Consider the following 23882-nt stretch of genomic DNA (forward strand, 5'->3'; position numbering starts at 1 on the left):
GAGAGAGTGTAGTGTGGAGGGAGAGAGTGTAGTGTGGAGGGAGAGAGTGTTGTGTGGAGGGAGAGAGTGTTGTGTGGAGAGAGTGTAGTGTGGAGGGAGAGAGTGTAGTGTGGAGGGAGAGAGGGTAGTGTGGAGGGAGAGAGGGTGGTGTGGAGGGAGAGAGTGTAGTGTGGAGGGAGAGAGTGTTGTGTGGAGAGAGTGTAGTGTGGAGGGAGTGTAGTGCGGAGGGAGAGAGTGTTGTGTGGAGAGAGTGTAGTGTGGAGGGAGAGAGTGTTGTGTGGAGGGAGAGAGGGTAGTGTGGAGGGAGAGAGTGTAGTGTGGAGGGAGAGAGTGTTGTGTGGAGAGAGTGTAGTGTGGAGGGGAGTGTAGTGCGGAGGGAGAGAGTGTTGTGTGGAGGGAGTGTAGTGTGGAGGGAGAGAGTGTTGTGTGGAGAGAGTGTAGTGTGGAGGGAGAGAGTGTTGTGTGGAGGGAGAGAGGGTAGTGTGGAGGAGAGAGGGTAGTGTGGAGGGAGAGAGTGTAGTGTGGAGGGAGAGAGTGTAGTGTGGAGGGAGAGAGTGTAGTGTGGAGGGAGAGAGTGTTGTGTGGAGGGAGTGTAGTGTGGAGGGAGAGAGTGTTGTGTGGAGAGAGTGTAGTGTGGAGGGAGAGAGTGTAGTGTGGAGGGAGAGAGTGTAGTGTGGAGGGAGAGAGTGTTGTGTGGAGAGAGTGTAGTGTGGAGGGAGAGAGTGTTGTGTGGAGAGAGTGTAGTGCGGAGGGAGTGTAGTGTGGAGGGAGAGAGTGTTGTGTGGAGAGAGTGTAGTGTGGAGGGAGAGAGTGTAGTGTGGAGGGAAAGAGTGTTGTGTGGAGAGAGTGTAGTGTGGAGGGAGAGAGTGTAGTGTGGAGGGAGAGAGTGTAGTGTGGAGGGAGAGAGTGTTGTGTGGAGGGAGAGAGTGTAGTGTGGAGAGAGAGTAGTGTGGAGGGAGAGAGTGTAGTGTGGAGAGAGTGTAGTGTGGAGGGAGAGAGTGTAGTGTGGAGGGAGAGAGTGTAGTGTGGAGGGAGAGAGTGTTGTGTGGAGGGAGAGAGTGTAGTGTGGAGAGAGAGTAGTGTGGAGGGAGAGAGTGTAGTGTGGAGAGAGTGTAGTGTGGAGGGAGAGAGTGTAGTGTGGAGAGAGTGTTGTGTGGAGGGAGAGAGTGTAGTGTGGAGAGAGAGTAGTGTGGAGGGAGAGAGTTGTGTGGAGAGAGTGTAGTGTGGAGGGAGAGAGTGTTGTGTGGAGAGAGTGTAGTATGGAGGGAGAGAGTGTAGTGTGGAGGGAGAGAGTGTTGTGTGGAGGGAGAGAGGGTAGTGTGGAGGGAGAGAGTGTAGTGTGAAGGGAGAGAGGGTAGTGTGGAGGGAGAGAGTGTTGTGTGGAGGGAGAGAGTGTAGTGTGGAGGGAGAGAGTGTTGTGTGGAGGGAGAGAGGGTAGTGTGGAGGGAGAGAGTGTAGTGTGAAGGGAGAGAGTGTTGTGTGGAGGGAGAGGGTGTAGTGTGGAGGGAGAGGGTGTAGTGTGGAGGGAGGGAGTGTAGTTTGGAGGGAGAGAGTGTAGTGTGGAGGGAGAGAGTGTAGTGTGGAGGGAGAGAGGGTAGTGTGGAGGGAGAGAGTGTAGTGTGGAGGGAGAGAGTGTAGTGTGGAGGGAGAGAGGGTAGTGTGGAGGGAGAGAGTGTAGTGTGGAGGGAGAGAGGGTAGTGTGGAGGGAGAGAGGGTAGTGTGGAGGGAGAGTGTAGTGTGGAGGGAGAGAGTGTAGTGTGGAGGGAGAGAGTGTAGTGTGGAGGGAGAGAGTGTAGTGTGGAGGGAGAGAGGGTAGTGTGGAGGGAGAGAGTGTAGTGTGGAGGGAGAGAGTGTAGTGTGGAGGGAGAGAGGGTAGTGTGGAGGGAGAGAGGGTAGTGTGGAGGGAGAGAGTGTAGTGTGGAGGGAGAGAGTGTAGTGTGGAGGGAGAGAGTGTAGTGTGGAGGGAGAGAGTGTAGTGTGGAGGGAGAGAGTGTAGTGTGGAGGGAGAGAGTGTAGTGTGGAGGGAGAGAGTGTAGTGTGGAGGGAGAGAGGGGTAGTGTGGAGGGAGAGAGGGTAGTGTGGAGGGAGAGAGTGTAGTGTGGAGGGAGAGAGTGTAGTGTGGAGGGAGAGAGTGTAGTGTGGAGGGAGAGAGGGTAGTGTGGAGGGAGAGAGTGTAGTGTGGAGGGAGAGAGTGTAGTGTGGAGGGAGAGAGGGTAGTGTGGAGGGAGAGAGTGTAGTGTGGAGGGAGAGAGGGTAGTGTGGAGGGAGAGAGGGTAGTGTGGAGGGAGAGAGTGTAGTGTGGAGGGAGAGAGTGTAGTGTGGAGGGAGAGAGTGTAGTGTGGAGGGAGAGAGTAGTGTGGAGGGAGAGAGTGTAGTGTGGAGGGAGAGAGGGTAGTGTGGAGGGAGAGAGTGTAGTGTGGAGGGAGAGAGTGTAGTGTGGAGGGAGAGAGGGTAGTGTGGAGGGAGAGAGGGTAGTGTGGAGGGAGAGAGTGTTGTGTGGAGGGAGAGAGTGTAGTGTGGAGGGAGAGAGTGTAGTGTGGAGGGAGAGAGTGTAGTGTGGAGGGAGAGAGTGTTGTGTGGAGGGAGAGAGTGTAGTGTGGAGAGAGTGTTGTGTGGAGGGAGAGAGTGTAGTGTGGAGGGAGAGAGTGTAGTGTGGAGGGAGAGAGTGTAGTGTGGAGGGAGAGAGTGTAGTGTGGAGAGAGTGTTGTGTGGAGGGAGAGAGTGTAGTGTGGAGGGAGAGAGTGTAGTGTGGAGGGAGAGAGTGTAGTGTGGAGGGAGTGTAGTGTGGGAGGAGAGAGTGTTGTGTGGAGGGAGTGTTGTGTGGAGGGAGAGAGTGTAGTGTGGAGGGAGTGTAGTGTGGAGGGAGAGAGTGTTGTGTGGAGGGAGTGTTGTGTGGAGGGAGGGAGTGTAGTGTGGAGGGAGAGAGTGTAGTGTGGAGAGGAGTGTAGTGTGGAGGGAGAGAGTGTAGTGTGGAGGGAGAGAGTGTAGTGTGGAGGGAGAGAGTGTAGTGTGGGAGGAGAGAGTGTTGTGTGGAGGGAGAGAGTGTAGTGTGGAGGGAGAGAGTGTAGTGTGGAGGGAGTGTAGTGTGGGAGGAGAGAGTGTAGTGTGGAGGGAGAGAGGGTAGTGTGGAGGGAGAGCGCGTTGTGTGGAGGGAGAGAGTGTAGTGTGGAGGGAGAGAGTGTTGTGTGGAGAGAGAGAGTGTAGGGTTTGACCGACAACTTGAGTGGTGGGCCAGGTGTTGTGGATGGAAGGAGAGAGCACTGAGCCTGTTGTTTAGTATAGCATAAACAGAAATGGGAGGTGATTGGGGTGGAGGGAGAGAGTGTAGGGTTGACTACTGGAGGGGTTAGGCAGGTGTTTGGGATGGAGGGAGAGAGTGGAGAGTTGACTACTGGAGGGGTGGGGCAGGTGTCTGGGATGGAGGGAGAGAGCGTAGGGGTTGACTACTGGAGGGGTGAGGCAGGTGTTTGGGCTGCAGGGAGAGAGTGTAGGGTTGACTACTAGAGGGGTGAAGCAGGTGTTTGGGGTGGAGGGAGAGACTGTAGGGGTTGACTACTGGAGGGGTGAGGGTGGTATTTGGGGTTGAGGGAGAGTGAGTGAGTGAGTGAGTGAGTATGGTTTTACACCGCTTTTAGCAATATTCCAGCAATATCATGGCGGGGGACACCAGAATTGGTTTCACACATTGTACCAATGTCGAGAATCAAACCCGGGTCTTTGGCGTGACAAGCGAACGCTTTAACCACTAGGCTACCCGACCACCCCGGCTGGAGGGAGAGAGCATATTGGTTGACTCCTGGAGGGGTGAGGGTGGTGTTTGGGGTGGAGAGAGAGAGTGTAGGGGTTCACCGACAACTGGAGTGGTGGGCCAGGTGTTGTGGATGGAAGGAGAGAGCACTGAGCCTGTTGTTTAGTGTAGCATAAACAGAAATGGGAGGAAAACACAAGAAGAACAATGGAGTAAGCAGTTACAGTGTGCTTATCAAGCTGTTTTTTATAATAAAAAAGAGTCACATATTGCCCTTAGCAGGAAGTAGATAAATGTTGGGGTGTGAGCGATGGCCATGGTGAGTAGGGTGGAAGCACAAGTGATAGATTGGTTAGTGGCGTAATTAAATGAATTAGGGGTTGCAACGCCCCAGGGTGGAGAAGGGCATCAGTCAAGTAGGCGATGGGAGTTTCTAGGGTCAGGTCCAGTGAAGTGAGATTAAAATAAACTGGAAAAAAATGACTGCATCTTATGTTACAATCATTCCAGAAAAAGTGAATGAAGAGAGAGAGCTGCGAAATGCAAAGAGGTTAGCCCAAAGCAATAAACAATTGATGTCAACAGGAATGTTTGTTGACAAACATCTGTAAGCAACCAGTCAAGCTGATACAGATTGTGTAAACCTGGCACCCTGCCCACACAAGAGCTGGGAACAGGGAGAGCTGCAAGTCAGGAGTCAACCAGTCTATGTGCCGGGTTGGAGAAGGAGGCCCTCACGGGGTTGGGACAATGTTTTTGCCAGTTTCACCATATTAACCTACACTGCAATTACATAACAGGTTAATCAAGACCTGGACACAGGATGAGCATTGTTAATTAATTTGAGATTCATAATGACACCACAGGTCTATGCTGTTAATATTATAAAAAGACCTACCACAATGATGTCTGTGTATATCAAATATTTGATCACACTCATTACCTGAACAAATTTATGATCTATACAACAAATTTCCATGTGATTCAACATTTTACTAGAAACAATGGCACAACACACTTTTTAACTGTTTGAAACAAATTTGCTAATAAGTAGTTTATTTACATGGCTTTACACATCCAAGGTGCAAGTTTTCAAATTTCTTCATAAATGCTCTAATCAATAGCCATCAACTACAAATAGACTTGTTGATCAGCCAAGCAAGAAACCACAAATCGACAAACTTAATGAAGCATACTCCTCTTGATAATAGACATAATCCAATATACAAAATAATGGCAAAACTGTCGATGAATGAAATCGACAACAGAAATACAATGTATATTTCGATCTAGCCTCTGGGATTGAAATCTGTTACGAGAAGGGAAAAGATAAACACTCCTTTCCGAAGGGATCATGATTCAAGCCTGCCATTATATGTAAATTATTAACAAGTTGAATCTAAAGGATCTCAACAAACAAGACTGTAAAATCTATTAATCTGGTCATATTTTCTGATCACATATTCCTGCCTGAAAATCGAACTCCAAATGACTGTTGACATTCACTGAGTATGACATGGGAATTAGATAACTCAAGGTAGGAATTAAAATCAAGTTGATTCAATTTGTTTTCATCAAGTTCGACATCGATTTATCAAAGCTAACTTGACAATGCATGCACTAGGCTAATGAATATTTATTGCAAGAGCATTGATGTCATACTTGTTGCTTGGCATTATCTTCTTATAACAAAGGGACATGATATTATCATGGTTGTATAACAAAAAAGCATTATTAATTCAGCTAGACCTTCTAGCTTCCCTGAAATGTGTATCTAAAATTGTCAAGATTTGATTTCACATTGGAAAATCCTATACAAATCATTATTGATAGGTGACATTTATTCCAGAGCTTTCTGATATGCTTCATTGTTCATATCAGCATTGGACTGTATCTACCCACAAAAAGTCACTAAATGATATTTGAGGGGTTTCTCATTCGTATCATAAACTACATCATGGAAAATAATCTTTCTTGTGTTATCGAAAAGAAAAAGATAGCGTTCTCAAAACCTTTGTCTTTTTAATGATTCTTATCAAAGTTTAACATCATTAACTCTTTCTGTGTAAAAGTAGAAGGAAAATGTCAGATAAGGTATCTCGGCCCTAACAGATGCGAAATCAGCTACCTCATGTCAAACACGATAAATACACACGACTCTCAATCGCTGTAATTGAAATAAGATCACAGAGGCTCATATCTGCTTCAAACCATCTAGAAAAAATGATAACATTAATTTCTCATGACAAACATCTTCAGACAAGATAAAATGGCAATTTCTTTGACAAATGCAGGGTTTCATAATACACAGGGTTAACAAAAACATATCCTAGAAACATATCTGTTTTCGAAACATGTGTTTATCCTCTAGACATACTATTATTGACCTAACTAAGGGGATAAATCTTCATGACACCTGATTCAATCTCTGAAAGGATTCATAAGTTGGTATGTGTTGGAAAGCAAACCAGTTGGCAACCAAATGCTTTAACCACTGGGCTACTCTACTCTTTATAAAGGATGTGTGACATGCATTTGATAAAAGAACATATTTTTTCCTGCTCCTACTAAAACTGAAGAATGATTAGTCATTTTGAACACAGTACACAGGTTTGATTAGTTTGAAAGATAGTCACCTTGTACACCAAAAGTCTAACAAAGGTTATATTTGTGACAACACTTTCTTAGTAAAGCACAGATTCTAGAACTTTTTTGGCTTGAGTCCTGTCCGGGATTCAAACTTACACTGCCAGAGTGAGGCACCTAATCGCCAGCACATAAAGTCAGCGATCTAACCCACTCAGCCACCGAGGTTTCAACGATTAAAAGTGTATGGAACACAGGATGCAATACAATCTAAAAGTAAAAGTAAAAGTTCATGCAACAAACTAAAGTGAAAAGATCGATAGAAAGAAACCAAAAACTTTGACAAACAGTGAAGTTGTCCAAATTGTTCGGCACTCAACCAACAGAAATCAAGACAGTAACTACTGTCGATGTATCGAGTTTGGAGAGGCTGATCAGACCTTCCTACTAACGCCAGACTACCTCCGATCAGCAGAATCAGTCCAATTGAGTTTGCCGTCCAATTGATGAATGAGCAGCTACTTACCCACAATGCCTTGCAGCGTTGGCCCCAAGGCGACGGCCAGGATTAGGGGATGCAGCATAGTGTCAGTCCCCTGTCTCAGCACAGCACAAGACACCTGCAACAATACACGCAACACTTACAATTCCATTTTCTCGCCATGCTATTTTCATTGCTCATTTTTTGCTAAAAACAGTCTGGTAGACAATTACTGTGTTTGGCTTAAAAAGTGCCCCAGGTGTTAGCTTGAGCCAAAGGTCAAAGTTAAGTGTAGGAGCTCAAGCTGGTGGCAATATGCTTAGGTTTTGTCAGAGGAGGGGGAGAGAGGAGGCGGAGTGGGAAGTGAGTTGGAAGGAGACGATATCGGAGGGGGAGGATGATGAAAGGGCAGATAACCCATGGTTACCATTGTCTCAAAGAAATGGAAGATCTTAATCCAATAAACAACATAAAAGAGTATCAACAGACACCACGTGTGAGGTGTATGATTGGGGAAGATGGGCCAGGGAGAAATACAGAGGGAGGGACATATTTTTTCCTAGTCATACTGAAACTGAAGAGTGATTAGTCCATGTTCTAAAAAACAGTGGGAATATATAATGTGAGGTGATTTCTGAAACTTTTACAGTGAGTTTGGTTTAACGCCACTTTTAAGAGTATTCCAGTCATATCACGGCATGTCAGCTTAATGTGGGAGGAAAGCCCGAAGTGATGCAGGTCTCAGACGTTTACCACTTCAGTGAAACCCACGAGCATAGGTAATGGTGCTGACAAACCTAGAAACATAATCGGGGCGAACCTGGATTTGAACCCACAATCATAGGTTTCTTGTGTGCCAAAGGGACGCAACTCTGCACGGGGAATCGCGGCGCCTTAGTTGACTGGGCCACCCCTGCCCCCTGAATATTTTACAAAGATAGCAATAGAATCATGACACTTTAAGTTTAAACACTAGTCTACCATCAGTTCATCCTATACGTTACCTCTACCAAAAACAGGAATCCAGCCATGTCACTTTACACCCCAAACTACAATATCACTATATTGGAAGTCAATAAATTCATTTCTAAGGGAATCAAATTTCAGCCACACTTCAGTCTGGTGCAATCACTCCATTTCAGGCCAAAAATCCAATTTCTACAAAGAAGACTGTATTCCCAAGCCCGATCAATCACATCTTTTAACTTTCAATATCATATTCAGCTCATGTACTTGAAATACACAGTCCCAAATAATGCCTGTTCCCAAGATAACCTCATAGTTTAAATATATTCTGAAAGCGCTGCCCAGATTGAGAGTAATGGATCTTGAATTGACTCACAATCGGAACCTGAGGTCACTTGAACCACCATGACCTGCTTGTTTTAACCAAGTCAGTTTTAATGAATAGATGCTGTTTGATATGTCAATGACTTTTCCCACCAAGTTCTTCCTCACACAAAAGATGGCCAAAATCTTTATGTAGATTTCATTTTCAATTAACAACGAAAAGTGTTGCTCCTTGCGACAAAAGTCTTATTTCTGCAGTCTTTTAAGACTTTTTCTTCCTCACGTCAAAAATCAATGAAATAAGGGCACTTTTTCTGTAACTCTCATGAATATCGCACGATACACTAGAAACCCTTTTAAGCAAATTAGCAATGCATTTATGACAAAAAGAACATAAAGGTCCTCCAAACAAATTTATAGCTCATTAAGTGATCTACAATCAAAAGTGACAGATTTTCGTCAATTACACTTCAATAGGTATTGATTTTTTCGTTCTGATAGCCAGCGTCTTCTTTGCACTGAAATGTTATCTGAGCATAATTCATCCGTGGGATTTCAGGCTTCGTTTGGACCTATTATCAAACAATAATTCCAATGCAAGTTGTGAGCTTTTTATATCAAAAAGCCAAAACTACTAAAGGGGTATAAATAGCACATGTGATCTTCGTCCATTTCAATCAACAGTTGTAAATGATGATTAAGTTTTCCATTTCATGTACTTTGTTTTAAAATGTTTGATTTGAAACTGTGATGATAATTACTATTTCATTGCTTAAAGACCATCTGAGGACATTTTCAAAAGTGGTTTATCATTTAGAGCCTCCCAAAGCTACTCATATGTTGAAAGCAATCAGTCAAATGGAAAGTACAACCTATCATGTAATTGATGAGAAGTATGGCATAATTGTAAAGGATTTCAGAATTTAACATATTTCACTCAAAAACTCAATTTATTTTATTGTAATTGAATTAGTGCCACATTACTAAAACATGAGTATAGATAACTTCACCAGCAAAACGTATGAAAATAATTGTGTATATGTGAATATATGGTTACTGCCAAAAATAGCATCAGTTATGAAGCTGTGTGTGGGAGAGTGATGCTGAATAGAATATCATCAGTCATGAACCTATCACATGGAAGAGGCAAACCAGCCTGAAAATCCATTGGATGCACACTAACAGGTGGGATGATAGCATCAGCTTGTTGAGATGTGTGAGAATGGTTACCCTGTTTCAACGGTTGCTGGTACTGTTATCAATTCCTCATTACATGTTCAACACTTGCATTCTGCTAAAATCAACTTCTAACCAACTGGGGATTCTGGGTTATAATTAATCAATCACAACAAAAAACACACACATCTTAACCAAGTTTTCAAAAACAAAAACTGTAGATCTAATTACCATAAGTTGTTAGTAAGTATATGCAAGTGATAAAGATTTGGACTATTCAGCAAACCTTGAACACTGAGGGACAAGTAAGTGAATGCTGTAAGCAATAGTTAAACTACATCACATTAGCCGGTAAATACTTGAGTTACGACCCGACAAACCAGTGGTTGATAGAATGACCAACGATCTACATTGATGGGTAAGATGATACTCAGTTAGCCAGGTGTAACATTGTAACCATCTGATCCGCACTGTACACTTGTCAGTTACTGACACTGAGCAACTGTCTTAGCCCTGTATGTTGTTGTTGTTGTTGTTTAACGCTGCACTCTGCATTATTTCAGCTATAGGACGGTCTGTAAATAATCAAATCTGGATCAGACAATCCAGTGATCGACATCATGAGCATCAATCCACGTAATTGGGATACGATTACATGCATTAACCAATTCACCGAGCCTGACAACTCGATCTTGTTAGTCATCTCTTACGACAAGCATATTCGCCTTTCACGGGTTGCTGAAGACCATTCTCTACCCGGATCTTCACGGCGTTGCCCTGAATGTCCATACACAACATGGATGAGTCATGCAGGAATAATTAGCTACCAAGGCAGACTTGCATAAGTCTCTAACGAATTGATTATAAATTTAAGTTATTATTCAAGATTATATAAATGATAAGAGGTTGTTCCTCTGTTATAAAAGACTGGGCCCTGTTGCACAGATCAATCGATTTTAACGTAGACTTACGACTGTTGTAGTGCTCCAGTTGTTACTGAGCTGAGCCCTGTCCTCGTAACTAGACTTGCCTATTATAAAGATAGAAAGACTATACATCCATGTACTTAGCATTCAATACTGCCAAGGAGCAAAGCTACTACCAAGGCTGAACCGAGGTTTATGTGACATGAGTGAGTGAGAGTAGGGTTTTACACCGATTTTAGCAATATTCCAGCAATACCACGGCGGGGGATACCGGAAAATGGGCTTCAAGCATTGTACCCATGTGTCACTGTGAATAAAACCCGGGTCTTTGATGTTATGAGCCAACGTTTTAACCACTAGACTTCCCCATCGCCCCTTATGTGACATGAGTATGATGATACACCAATGCAGCCAGGCCACCATTTTGACCAGCCAATCCACACATTATTCACTGCTTTATAGGAACATGAGAACCTGTAACTCTATCACTGAGACTACACAGTACCTACACATGAAAAGGACTGAAAAGATAATATTCCTATATTAAATACTGTATTTACAGTCTACAATTTACAACAATATAATGTGACAGAACAAGTTATTTACTAGTTAAAACACTGACAACCCTCATCCTGAGATGACATCATACTCCCAGTACAAATACTGACTGTAAAGACGACCATGATAATGAGAGCTCTCATTATTTCCTGCAAATGTTGACAGTGTGAGGCTGACTGTTTACTTCAACCTAACCAAAAATTGATTATATACATCAATATTCATAAATACTGCATGTGTCCACGGTGTTGGAGGGACGCAGCGTGTATAATTAGCCGTGTCTGTCTTGAGGCGATACAAGCCTGAATGTCAAGTTCCAGCTAAAAACTGACCTATAGACTTTTAACATGGAAAAACAGAAGGAATTGAATATCAAGGGATAATTAGCACAGGACACCAGATGGGAAGTGTAAGTGAAAATTATATTTCAATTTGAACAATACACGAACTGGTTCAAACCAATTTTTTTATATACAATTACAGTAACAATTGCATTTCCAACATAATTGAAACGCTCCATGCATAAACTTAACATTGTATCTTGATGGATTGAATATGATTATTTTAACATTTCTTTACCTAGAATTTGAATTGTCATATAGCGTCCCTGGTCTCAAGGTTGTAATTGAAGGTCATTTATGTGTGAAATCCTCTCATAATGTTTTGAAAAACATTGGAACCCTCTTTCCCAACTCAGCAAGGTGTGTTAAATTATATCATATGCTGAGTGCATTCTGCAAGATGGCATAAAAATGATACTGCCACAAAGTGGAGACAACAACTTGCCCGCCCCTCAGAGTGCTGTGACTCATGCAGACTTAAGTTACATGAGTGAGTTAGAGTTTATGCTATTCCAGCAATATCACAATGGGGAGAACAGGGCTTCACCCATTGTGCCTATGTGGTGAATAAAACCCTTTTCTGTAATCAGCAACCCATACTTGCCATAAAAGGCGACTATGCTTGTCGTAAGAGGCGACTAACTGGGATCGAGTGGTCAGGCTCGCTGACTTGGTTGAAGCATGTCATCGATCCCAATTGTGTGGATCGATGTTCATGATATCAATCACTGGATTGTCTGGTCCAGACTGGATTATTTACAGACCGCTGTCATATCGCTGGAATATGCTGAGTGCGGCATAAAACAACAAACCAACCAACCCATTTTCTACATGACAGACAAGGCTTCATCTTTAAAACCAGATCAGATTTTGAAAAGCATATTTTGAGTCACCATTACAGGTATCGTATACACAAAGCTCCATCTTCATAATCATATTAGTTGCAAATGCAGTAAATATAACGCCAGAGAATAACCAGTCTGGATGTCCCATGAAACAGATTCAACTGAGAGCAAAGGAAAATGGTAGTGAAACTCGATAAATGGGAGTTTTGAAAGTCAAATGCCATGTTTAATCAGAGTTCATGCATTGTTCATGCCAAGTTACAGCTTCATTGACCTTACGGTTTCAGAAGAGATGTCCGACTTGTAAAAGTTTACGACAAACAGACTGAAGGACAGACACACAAGTTGTCCTGACACAAACATATCCCAGTCACCATGTTGTGAGCTTCCTCCCTGAATACTTTACTTTCGGAGTATTTACTTCAGGAAGTCAGTTGTAAAGTCAACGCCTTTACTTGGCCTAACGACAGAAGCTGTCTAGCAGCAATGGTTAAATCAGACTTCAAATGAACCAACTACACACTAAAGCTGAGACTAACAATATTTCTATCCTGCACTACGAACCACTAGTTTTTAAGATTACCTCCTCTCGCTATTTTTTCCTGACCAATTACGGGAGTTACCGGGCTACGGAAACACCCTGTCTGCGGTAGTAAATCCAAATTAGTTGCTACGAACTTGAACCAATGACATAACAACATGCCCTTCAAGTCCTTCCCTGGTGCAAACGGACTGATTATTCAAAGATTGAATTTTGGAATGATATCAAAATGTCACATTTGTTACTGCATTCAAGTATAATGTTTTTTAACTTTGCACAGGCTACCTGCCATACTCATTACCTGACCATTTGAACATGTTGATAAAATTACACTTGAAGATATTCATGGTACACCCTGTTCATTAATATTGAACAGCTAAACAAATGCATGTTTTACTGCTGTGAGTAATACTATAGAATCCATCGGACCCTGTAAGACTAATCTAATATCTTAGAATCTTAAAACCACTGTACAGTTGAATGGGGATTTAATTGTCAGACACTTAGTTGAAATTTGCTCTTGTCTATTTCACGTGTCAGTGAAATACAATTAGGCAGCAGAACCACCTATCCTTGCCGTTTCTGAGTACAAATCTTGTTCATAGCTCTGATAACAAAACACAGCTTACCAATCTTACATTGTTTCAACATTTGGAATTCAAGTTCTTGGAGGAATCTTGCCAAAAAAGTCCACTGAAGACATAATATGCCTTCATCTGTATAATGAAGCTGCCTTTCTTCAGATCGGAAATGGTGTTATCTCACATTCATGGCCAATCCTAAAAACTCACCATTTATCATTTCTAAGGTTTCAAAGCCATCTCCTGATTCAGTTTTATACTGTTAATGAATCCCACTGAAAGGCTTCCTAAAGCATTCAAACATCCTGATATTATTGATACTTTTTTACCCCATTTCTGGTTGAAAGTAAGATCAAAATGGTAAGTCTGAATATTAAAAAGATATTTGTAAACTTATCCATGCGATCTTAGCCCGACATGTTTAAATGCCATTCAAGTTTATGACTTTACACAACAAATAGAATGAAAGAGACATGAAAGATCAACTACATTGCTGAAAGGATAGTAGAAAAGTCATGAGGATGTCATCTTTTAAAATCAATACTATATCCTGAACCAAAAAATAAACCAAAAAAAGTAATTGAAACCAAGCGTATCTTGGAAATTGACCGTTTTTATGAGGGCTGACAGAGATGCAGAAAGTGCTGATTTGTGGCATTTGAAGATGTTGATTTCATGATGAGATGTCGCCAGTTTCATGTGCAGTCTGCTGGTCACCTGATCAATATCTTGATCATTAATATTACAGACAATCTTCGCGGTACCACTGAGGTAGGGAATCAACGACTGTTAACCACTAAGATATGCCCAATAAAACCTGCCGATTCATCTCTCTACTGCCGTACTATTTGGTATTTGTGTTTTTCCGCGGAATTCCCACAGACTGACAGTGCCGAAGTGATACTGTCTGCGATGGAGGGAATGATCTGGATATGTGCTTTGCATCACTCATCTATCATTCACTTTCCTCGTCTTGAATTAGTTAGTAGGTTTTCTCTCCTGCTGGTCCAAGGCTCTACTGCACTGCATGACTTCGTTTTATTTCTACTTAAAATAAATGTGCAATTTTCCTAAAAGATTTGCGCGATAAGCAGCTAAATATCATTTTGTAAGAAGTCACTGATCATGGAAATTGTCCAGGAAAGTTTAACATAATTGGTAATATGTGAAGAAAACATGAATGTACAATGATGAATATTTTACAATTATCGGTCTTATGTCCTCCAAAATTAGATCCCGGTCTCTAAACTCTTTCGTATGTGAAACTGAAACTTTTGTGGGAGACAGACAGAAGGATGAATGGAAGATAAACTTGTCTGTTGTTTTCAGCAAAACTAACAGTGAGTGAGTAAGTAATTGAGTTTGGATTAATGCTGCTGTAGGGTGTACTCCCAGTCATATAATGGTGTGTCTGCTTAACCTGGAAGGAGTGAGTGAGTGAGTGAATTTTATGCAGCAGAAGTACTAAAAAGTTAATAAGTTGTTCTTAGTTTTACCAAAATCAGTAAACATGTTATCGTGTCACTGGTAGTGTGATTCATGCTCTCTGTCCTTGGATTGTCTGATCAACTGGTTTCATGGCAGGAGTGCTGGTGTGTGGCATCAGGCAACAAAGAAACATTTACTTTTTTATGCAAATTGTGTGAGTGGCGGGTGCTGCCTGAAAAGCAAAACACTTTCCCACCAGAAACACATTATGAAGCATTTTTACCTTACCAAATCTGGTGACACCTGACCCCGCCATTATCTACATATATTCATCTTTGATGAATACCACTGTCAACTTAGTCCTGTGCCTCAAGCTACCCTGCAATACCTGCAATAACCACTTCCGGTAAATGACATGATTCCAGTTTTACATACGGCTGTGATCATTACACTGTTTACTCCTGAACCAGGCAGGCAGGCACTGATGTGAGATATATCAATGGTGCGGAGTATTTAATGTCATGTCGGGATGAAGCCTATCACACATACCATGGTCTAACTACAGGCTTTCTTGAAGTGAAACAGATTGACCAAGTTCAATGCAACTTTTCCCTATATTGCAGCAATATCACTGTTCACAACACAAGAATGAGTTTCACAGATTGTACCCATGTGGGCCATCGGATGTTGCACTTCTTTGTGTTAGCAACTGCACTAATTACAATAAGCTTGTCTATACCCTAAGCAGATCAAATAACTTCAACCTGGACGAGGAAAGTTGGCCATCATCAAATTGGAAAGAAAACACTTTGATCAAGTTCAGTCGAGGCAATACTGAAATTCCACTAATCATTGTCTATTTGTCCTAGAGATGGATGCACGTTGTGACATAACGGTACCCAGCTTCCAGCTGGTTCCACTCCCCATAGCAGGATGAGAATCTAGAGAACACATGATACATGAAGCCATGACAACACAACTGAATCCCCCATCAATTACATAGCAACACAATGTGCATGCAAATTGTTGTAATATCCAACTCCGTTCCACGGCCATCAACACAATGAAGGGGGCAGATTACAGGGGCAATGGGACTAATTGGGAGACAGATAAACTACCACAGCAAACGTAATCCCATGGCTGGTCTTCTGATGGTTGTGTGGTGATTTATGCTTCAGTCTGCATCAGCTCAACAATATGACAGGAGCTTCAGACTGGAGGAGGACATGGAACTTTATGCATAACAACCGCTTGGTTATTTCTAACAAAGTTACACGGCAATGTCTTGATCCTGGCATGTTTCATATGACAAAGTAGTAAGAAGTTATTTTGTTAGAAAGAGTCAAGATGTTATCAATAAAGCTCTGTATCTTCTTCCTGTTTTACTTAAGTTGCATCCCCTAAAGAGTCGGGTTAGAATTGGTCTCCAACAAGGCTAATGATTGTGGTAAGAGGCGACTTGATGGATAGGCCGTGGTCAGGCTTGATGACATGGCTGGTGCATGTCATCGTATCTCAATGGCGTAGATTGATGCTTAAGATGTCAATGACTGGGTAATTTGGTCTAGACTTGATTATTTACAGACCATTGTCATATACAATGTAGCTGGAATATTGCTGGGCATGCTGAGTGCAGCATTAAACAAAAAACAAATTTTTAAATGTCAACCAAATATTTCTTCAGTGTGGTCTGAGTTTAGGAATCAGTGTGTAGTGTGAGCATTCAGTGTGGATTCACGTTTTGAGCAGGGGAATACCTTGCACCAAAGTCAGCAGTATTCCAGCTACAACAGGCACCATGTCAATTATCAAATCCTCACCAAAGAGTCAATGGTAACAAAAGTACCAGCCTACACTATTGGGATATGACACACAATCAGCCATTTGAACATGTATTGTGCACTTTCCAATGTTCAACTGCTCAACTGCACTTAGACCATGACAGATCTATAATACTATCCCAGCCAATGGATCAACATGCTCTAAATGTTCATTATCAGCTCTCTGGGCAGTATACAACCTTTTCGGCCTGCCTGAGGCGCTAGAAGGTAAAATCACATCTCATCCTGCTGGGTACCCATTCACTGCTGGGTGAACAGTGAACACATATTTTGAACACCTGATTTGTAATTGTTTACCACATGCCTTCACCTAGCCTTGCTGCAAGGCTGTACTGAATGATAGGGCATGGGTGTATAGTAATTCTAACCTCATAATAGGCAAGTCGAGATAAGTGGACAGTAATGACGCCAGTCTCTTATAGGGACAACATGTTCTTATTATTCATAAAATCTAAAAATTGTTATTTAAACTAATAATTTTAGTCTTAGCGACTTGTGCAAGTCTAGCTACCACCCTCTCTTCCCTTCAGTTGGGCCTACTATTAGCAGACCCAGTGACACCAACCCTTCACCAGATGAGTGGACTAAGGCATTAAATCCATATGTAATACAATCACCAGCTCAGCAAAGTTTTGTCCACTTTAAGAAACACATGGTTTTCTGAGCACAATCTCCTTTTGTTACTGTACAAATCAATTTAATGGGTGGTGTGAGAGGTTAGACAAGGTCACAATTAATTATTTATGAGATTTCTATCCGATTATTGTATTCAAATAAACAGGAGGCATTATATCTTATAGATTTATTTTCTGGAACTTGATCTTGTCATTCTGAAATAAGCCGTCCCATAGGTTACTGAAGGAAAGGAGAAATGACAAATGGCTGTCATTGTCTAAAAATCAAATGAGGTGACAGTGATGAAAACCACATAATTAATTCATTACAGCCTGATGTAAAAAACTGTATTGGCATATTGAAGAGTGTTGCAGAGACACACTGCTCAATTTCCTGTCTTTGGAAATCCTCGCCATTGTTTACACATGGTAATTTCATTACTAGATGCAGTAAACCCAGCCACCCATTTGGAAGTACAAAAATAGGCCACATCTCGAAAATTCAATACATCATAATCTTTGGCTCAAAGCCATTGAAATATGGATTCTTTTTTATAGTGGGAGCATGATAATCTAAAGTCTGTTGTCCATACTGTCAATATTCTATGACATCCTTTTCCCATTGGAGATCCGGTTCACGGAAACGTCCCACATCTTGCCGGCCCACACAGTGTAAACATCGACAGCTAGTTTCCATGGATGACATGTATGTCCTTCCATCAGACATAAAATGTTGTTAATGTCTTGAAATAAACATCCAGGAACACATTTCAAAGACACAAGGCTGAGAAGCTATCAACTTGCTTGATTTCTGTAGACAGCAGCAAAGAATTGAGGTTTATATCTCCGGTTGAATTCTGCAATCAAGAAGCACCCACAGGAATGCAAAGCGAAACTGCTAGCATCAGTTTAATGATCAGAACATTTCCTGGCCATTTTATCCTCCCCAGTGGAAGTTACTGCCTGCTTAGTCCCAAAGGGCAGCCTCTAACTGGTGACTTTACACTCCTGCACTACAAACTCACAAAGAAAAAACAGTAAAAGTATGAAATGATGAGACTGGAGTACTTGTTATCAAATGACAATACAATCAAAATGTCACATGTGATGGTTAGAGTGACCGTGTGGATTAATGCCACTTTCAAGACTGTTTCAGTCATATCAGGGTGGAGAAGCCCACAGAGATGGCGTACAGGTTCATACTTTAAGCCTAAGCAGGGTGCGGACAGACCAAAGATTGAAATTAGCCGAGTCTGGGATTTAAACTCCACCATTATCAGCTGATCCTGGCCCAACTAAGGAAGAGAACTCATAATTACTTGGTGTACCTTCAACTACTGGGCCAACCATGTCCCTTGTCATGGTGGTGGTACTGGAACCACTCCATGTCGTTGTCATGGTTCGCTGAGATGCTCTGTTTCGAAGCATGTGACAGGTTGGGCCAAGCCTTGTTGCCACATAGTAAGCTGGTTGTGAAACACCAGGTATATTTAGAATCCCATATGGCTCACGCCACGTGAAGCTGGTGAGAGAGCAATGCCTTATTCTTACACCATGAGCATGCTGTAAGCAAGCTAATGTCCAGAGGGACAGTAAAACCCTCAGCTTGAATGACAATATAACTTTGAACTTTCAGTCTCTATAAAAAAATACTCACTGACATTTTTTATTGTCACACTGCTGCTTGAGAGTAAACATCATAAACCTGGTCTGTGTCTCCTTCTTAGGACACTGTTCAGTCAAGTCAGTGTGGTCACCCTAGCATTGCTCCAACCACATCAACCACAACATGTTCTCAGGGGCACAGAAACCTCCACAGAAGACTCTGTGCTGAATCATTGTGGCTTCATATCATCAGTAATAGTCCCTAATGCACTCAGTTCTAGATTTATAACCTCAAGACATAAAACTATCTTTTAGAAACACAAACTGTGCAGTTAAAAATATATCAGTCTCTATTTCAGAGAGATATCTTCATTTTGAAATAATGGTGGTGAATATAAACTTTTAGAAATTGTTACCTGTCAGTTGTGAGATATTGCTTAAACAACAGTACCTCATTTGCACTGATTCCACTTTAAGATGGTCAATCCAGACATGACTTAATATAAGCTGATATCACTGTCCAAAATCACAGAGTAATCATGCCAAATAACTTATTCTAAGATGCTTCTCTAAATGATCAAATGCGCTATCTGTATACTTAATCCTGCGATAATGTACACTTTTTGTGTTGACGTCATGACAGTGTGCAAATGACCTCCCCTGTGATCTAACATCAGTCATTATGTTTCATTACTGTCATTACAAAATGGCACATCCAAATCAGTTTTGGGGGAAATAGTTTCTTTAAACTGGTCGAACATTTGAACGTTAGATGGAATGATGATGTCATAGAGGCTATTTCATGTGTCAAGTGAAATATCATCTTTCTCTCATCGAGTGACGTGGGGAAAGGAGATATTTTCATGAGTGGCGTTGCCACGAATAAAAATATCTCCATTTCCCCCGCCATGAAAAGTCATTCCATACCCTACCATCACATGTGTTAACATCTGAAATGTAGAGATCCAGCTAAGAACATTTTATAGAATGAGTGAGTTGTGATTTCAACAGCATCTCAGCTGTATCAAGAAAACACAGAGTCTTAGACGCTTACCTCATTAGGACTACTCCCAGTAGTTCCTTAGTACTGGTGAGGTACTGCTCTCATACAGTTGGGATATTGCTGTGTGTGGTGTTAAACAACAAACACACGGTATAGGATCATAATCAGGGAAAATCGGGGATTCAAACTCAAGGCCGGCCCTATGATCCTTGCACCAAAGTGACTAGGACATGAGTCCCCAACATCTGTACATACATATTTAAGAAATAATTGACGAGACTAAAGGAGGATATACCATGAGGGGCTCATAATATATAATGTATAATAAACAACGACCACAAGACGTATATTTTTTATATGAGATATCAACACCATGGTCAGCATCTTTCAGGTCGTTTATAAAATGTACAAGCTTTAAAAATATATACCCAAATTTTAATAATGATGACTCCCTCAATAGAATCCAACTTCGGAAATGTCTGACAAGTCAATTTTACAAACAGGTGGATTTAGTTGGGTCTTTCCCTCGTATGACCCGTGAAGATCCGGGGTAGAATAGGTCTTCAGCAACCCATGCTTGCCATAAAAGGTGACTATGCTTGATGTAAGAGGCGACTAACAGGATAGGGTGGTCAGGCTCGCTGATTTGGTTGATGCATGTCATCGATCCCAATTGCGTGGATCATGATGTCAATCACTGGATTGTCTGGTCCACACTTACAGACCGCCGTCATATAGCTAGTGCAGCGTTAAACAACAAACAAAACTATATAGATATATGTATGTACTAAAAAGAAATAAAATGCCTTATCAAATACACATCACCCACAGGCACCAAGACTTATAACAGAAGGTTTCATAATGAACTCTTATTCCTATAATGTCTATGGAGAACAACCATTTATGTCAACTGAGCAAAAATTTCATTTACCAACATGGCAATAAATAGGAATCAAATTAAGGTGCTTACAAAGCAAATCTTAACTATTAGATATTAATGAATTAAAATCAAGAATTATTTAAATGATGAGCTTAACATAAACTGATACACCTTGAAATAGACTCCATACAATTTATAAAGATCATTGTCATGATAATACCCAATCTAGTACATGTCAGTAACCTGCTCTCGTTTATGTATGCCTCAGAACAGCATTTTTAATTCATGCCTGCCTGACAGTCCAATACGACATAGATCAACACAGCTTAAAGCATAATACAAGACATGTCTTCCCAACATTTGTATTTCCTTAGTGACCACCCATTGGTCAATATATAAGGGTCATAAAAATTTAGTTTGCGATGTCTTCACGAATGTTCATCAGATGCAGTGAGGTGGCATGCTGGCCTGTGTCCACATCTGGTGAAGTTAAGCAACATGGGTCACGGAGAGAAGGTGGATGGGTAACATCTTGACTCCTGAGAATTCTTAGGACCACGGTCCTGCCCTACACACTGAAGCATATGTGTCTCCTTAGGAAAGTGATTCATCCAGCAGTCAATGGGTACCCGGTAGTGAGTGAGTAAGTGAGTATGGTTTTACGCCCTTTTAACAATATTCCGGGTCTTAAACACTTAAACCAGGAGGCTACATCACCGCCCCTGGGTACCCAGTAGGATCAGGTGGATGACAATTAACCTACAAGTGCCTGACTTGGTTTGAATACTCCCCAGGAAGCTGAGAACATGCACATTGACCAGGATAGTAATAAGATCCATCAGTTTAAGCACATATGAGAGTATGCCATACACATTCATAACATAATATAATAGACTTGGCATTAGGACCATGGGAGCAGACACTTTGGTCTGTGATATACCGATTCTGCTGTACGGGGCAGCGAGAGTGATGGAGGTCATACAAGGTGAGTACAGAGAGAGTTGTAATCATCTCACCGTTTCAGCATCTTTGGATGCGATGTGGCCAGCCCCTGCATGAAATACAAGTTACTCATTCCAAACATTAGGCACTGTCCAACGTCCCATTAATCCCTTTCCCTATTTATTCATCATTATTTCATTCCAAGTCACATTTCTTATCTAGATAATTTAAAGTACATGAGCGCCAAAGACCAACAATGATGATCTTTCAAGAACAGAAGTTTACTTGGAAAAGATAGTGTTGATACAAAAACAGAAGTGACATTAAATCGGAAATGGACAAACAAAATGAATCATAAAAAGTATAGTACCGAAAGTTCAGATTATTGATATTCTTTAGGAGGAGAGCGAGGTGTTGTTTTTGTGAAATATAATTTGGTTAAAAAATACTGAAACAAATTGCTTCAGGTTTTCAAAACAAAATACAGTTGGCTAAAATTGCGTTTTTCAGAAATAAACATTGTATGTCTCAAAGCAATGACTGATAGAATATTTGGTCTCCAAAAAAGTTATTCTGAGTTGCAAAGAACATCAGGAAGAATCATTTTATCTTGTGACCTTGACCTTTGGCCAAAACAATTATAATGGTCCATTTGAAAGCAGTCCATGTAAGAATAGTACTTCTTATCAGTAATCTTTGTGTATTAGTCATTAGAAAAATCAAAGCAACGGTAGTGGTAAAAATCCAATAAAAACTTAAAGCAGTCCCCCTTGGGCAAGACAAACCGGTGTTTGATGACATAACAATCTATGTCTCAGGTCACAAACTGTAACCACAGGATTCAATTTCAGAGGGCTCTTTTCCTATCGACAATCAATATTAAAATTTGTCCCCAGTACCTCATACTTGTGGGAAATACTGATCAAAATAAGGATCTGGTGCAGCCATCTGCCTCTGTGACATGGCTCATTGCGTCTAACTGTACTCTGTAGTGCTGGGACGAGTGCAGATTTACTGCCTGGGTACCCGACCCCCTTTAACCTAACCCTACCTGGCTACTAGGGCTGGGACAGGTAACTCTGGTACTCGGGTCGGGTGGGTACTGAGTAAGAGCTGGATACCCACAGGACTACCCAGACCCGTGGGTAGTCACGTGATATATTATTTGTTGATGACAAAAATTATCTAGAAGTCTATGGTTACATTACAAGTCACAACAAGATAACACTTCATCAACTTCAGTGTATGCATAACTAAATCATTTAATATGTGTATCTAAAATACATTTTGCCAGGGCTAAGGTCAAACAATTCCCAATCTGACATTTTGAACCCATCTCTTGAGACCTACAGTGGGTACCCGGGTAAGGTCGGGTAATAAGGGGGTGGGTACCCGGGTAGTAAATCTGGACTCATCCCAGCCCTACCAGGCACACCCACTGTAGGTCTCCAGTGTTGGCAACAAAATGTCTGATAGGGAATTGTTTACCATAGCCCTGGGAAAAACTATTCAGATACCTGTCAGATGAAATGATCATTGGTTTGAGGTTATTCCGAATATTGAATACAAATTCTAAATTTGTGTAAAAATATATTTACTGTGAATTTAAAGATTGCTCTATTTCTTGAAGGCCATGTCATTCTGACTAACAATAATGTGTGTGCTCACAATCTGGAAGTTTGAAAGTCACTAAATGTCAAAAATGAAAGATTGTGCTTCCCTGTACCACATCATTTTTTCATGACAAACACTTTATCTTCAAGGTAGTTAAAAGAGCAGTTCTTAGTAATATATGTACTGCTGTGTTAATAATTAATGGCACAGTGTCAACAGTCATTACACAGATTAATGGTTAGCATACACTTCTTACTGCATGCACAGATGCAGCTGCGTGAGTTCCACACCACCTTGAACAATAGATCAACTTTAATGTGATGGAATTCGTCAACCTTTACCACTGCAGAAATGATAAAGTATACACATATGAGTGTGTGGGGGAAGAAGAGGGGAGAGACACCAAAAATGGGCTTCACACATTGTACCCATGTCAAGATTCGAACCCGGGTCTTCGACAAGCAAATGCTTTAACCACTAGGCTACCTGACACACATGAAGGATCCAAATGAGTCTATGTGGGATTCAAACCTATGAATCCCACATTCTTGTATGTTATTTATTGTTTAAATGTTCACAGCAATATCCAGCCATGTGACAATACCATCAAAATAATCAAATCTTTAATTTTAACCAGCAATTGATATTATGAGCAACACCATCTGGGTTTCACACTGAATCTGATCCACCACAACAACACAGTTTGTTGGGGACAAAGAGAACATTAGCTGCAGCATCTTGGGCAAAAGCATCTTGGACCACAACCATCAATTGGATACTGAAATATATCAATTGACTGTTCTCTGTTTTTATCAACAAAAATCCCACAAGGCAATCCGGGGAGCCAGCATATCACATCACTACACCAGACATGGAAAGGAA

General features: G+C 41.5%; 1 protein-coding gene across 3 annotated transcripts in view; it reads right to left on the reverse strand.

Annotated features, from left to right (window-relative positions):
* Positions 1 to 23882, reverse strand: part of LOC139469621 (pro-neuregulin-2, membrane-bound isoform-like) — a 263969-nt gene that overhangs the window by 31415 nt on the left and 208672 nt on the right. For all 3 annotated transcript variants that reach the window (XM_071251845.1, XM_071251843.1, XM_071251846.1), the window contains one exon: positions 6861 to 6954. In XM_071251845.1, the coding sequence (XP_071107946.1) occupies positions 6861 to 6918 (58 nt within the window). In that variant the 5' untranslated portion in view covers positions 6919 to 6954. The remainder of the gene's footprint in view (positions 1 to 6860; positions 6955 to 23882) is intronic.

Source organism: Haliotis cracherodii, unplaced genomic scaffold (assembly GCF_022045235.1).
Source record: "Haliotis cracherodii isolate W230 unplaced genomic scaffold, xgHalCrac1.p SCAF_2, whole genome shotgun sequence".
Taxonomy (NCBI): domain Eukaryota; kingdom Metazoa; phylum Mollusca; class Gastropoda; order Lepetellida; family Haliotidae; genus Haliotis; species Haliotis cracherodii.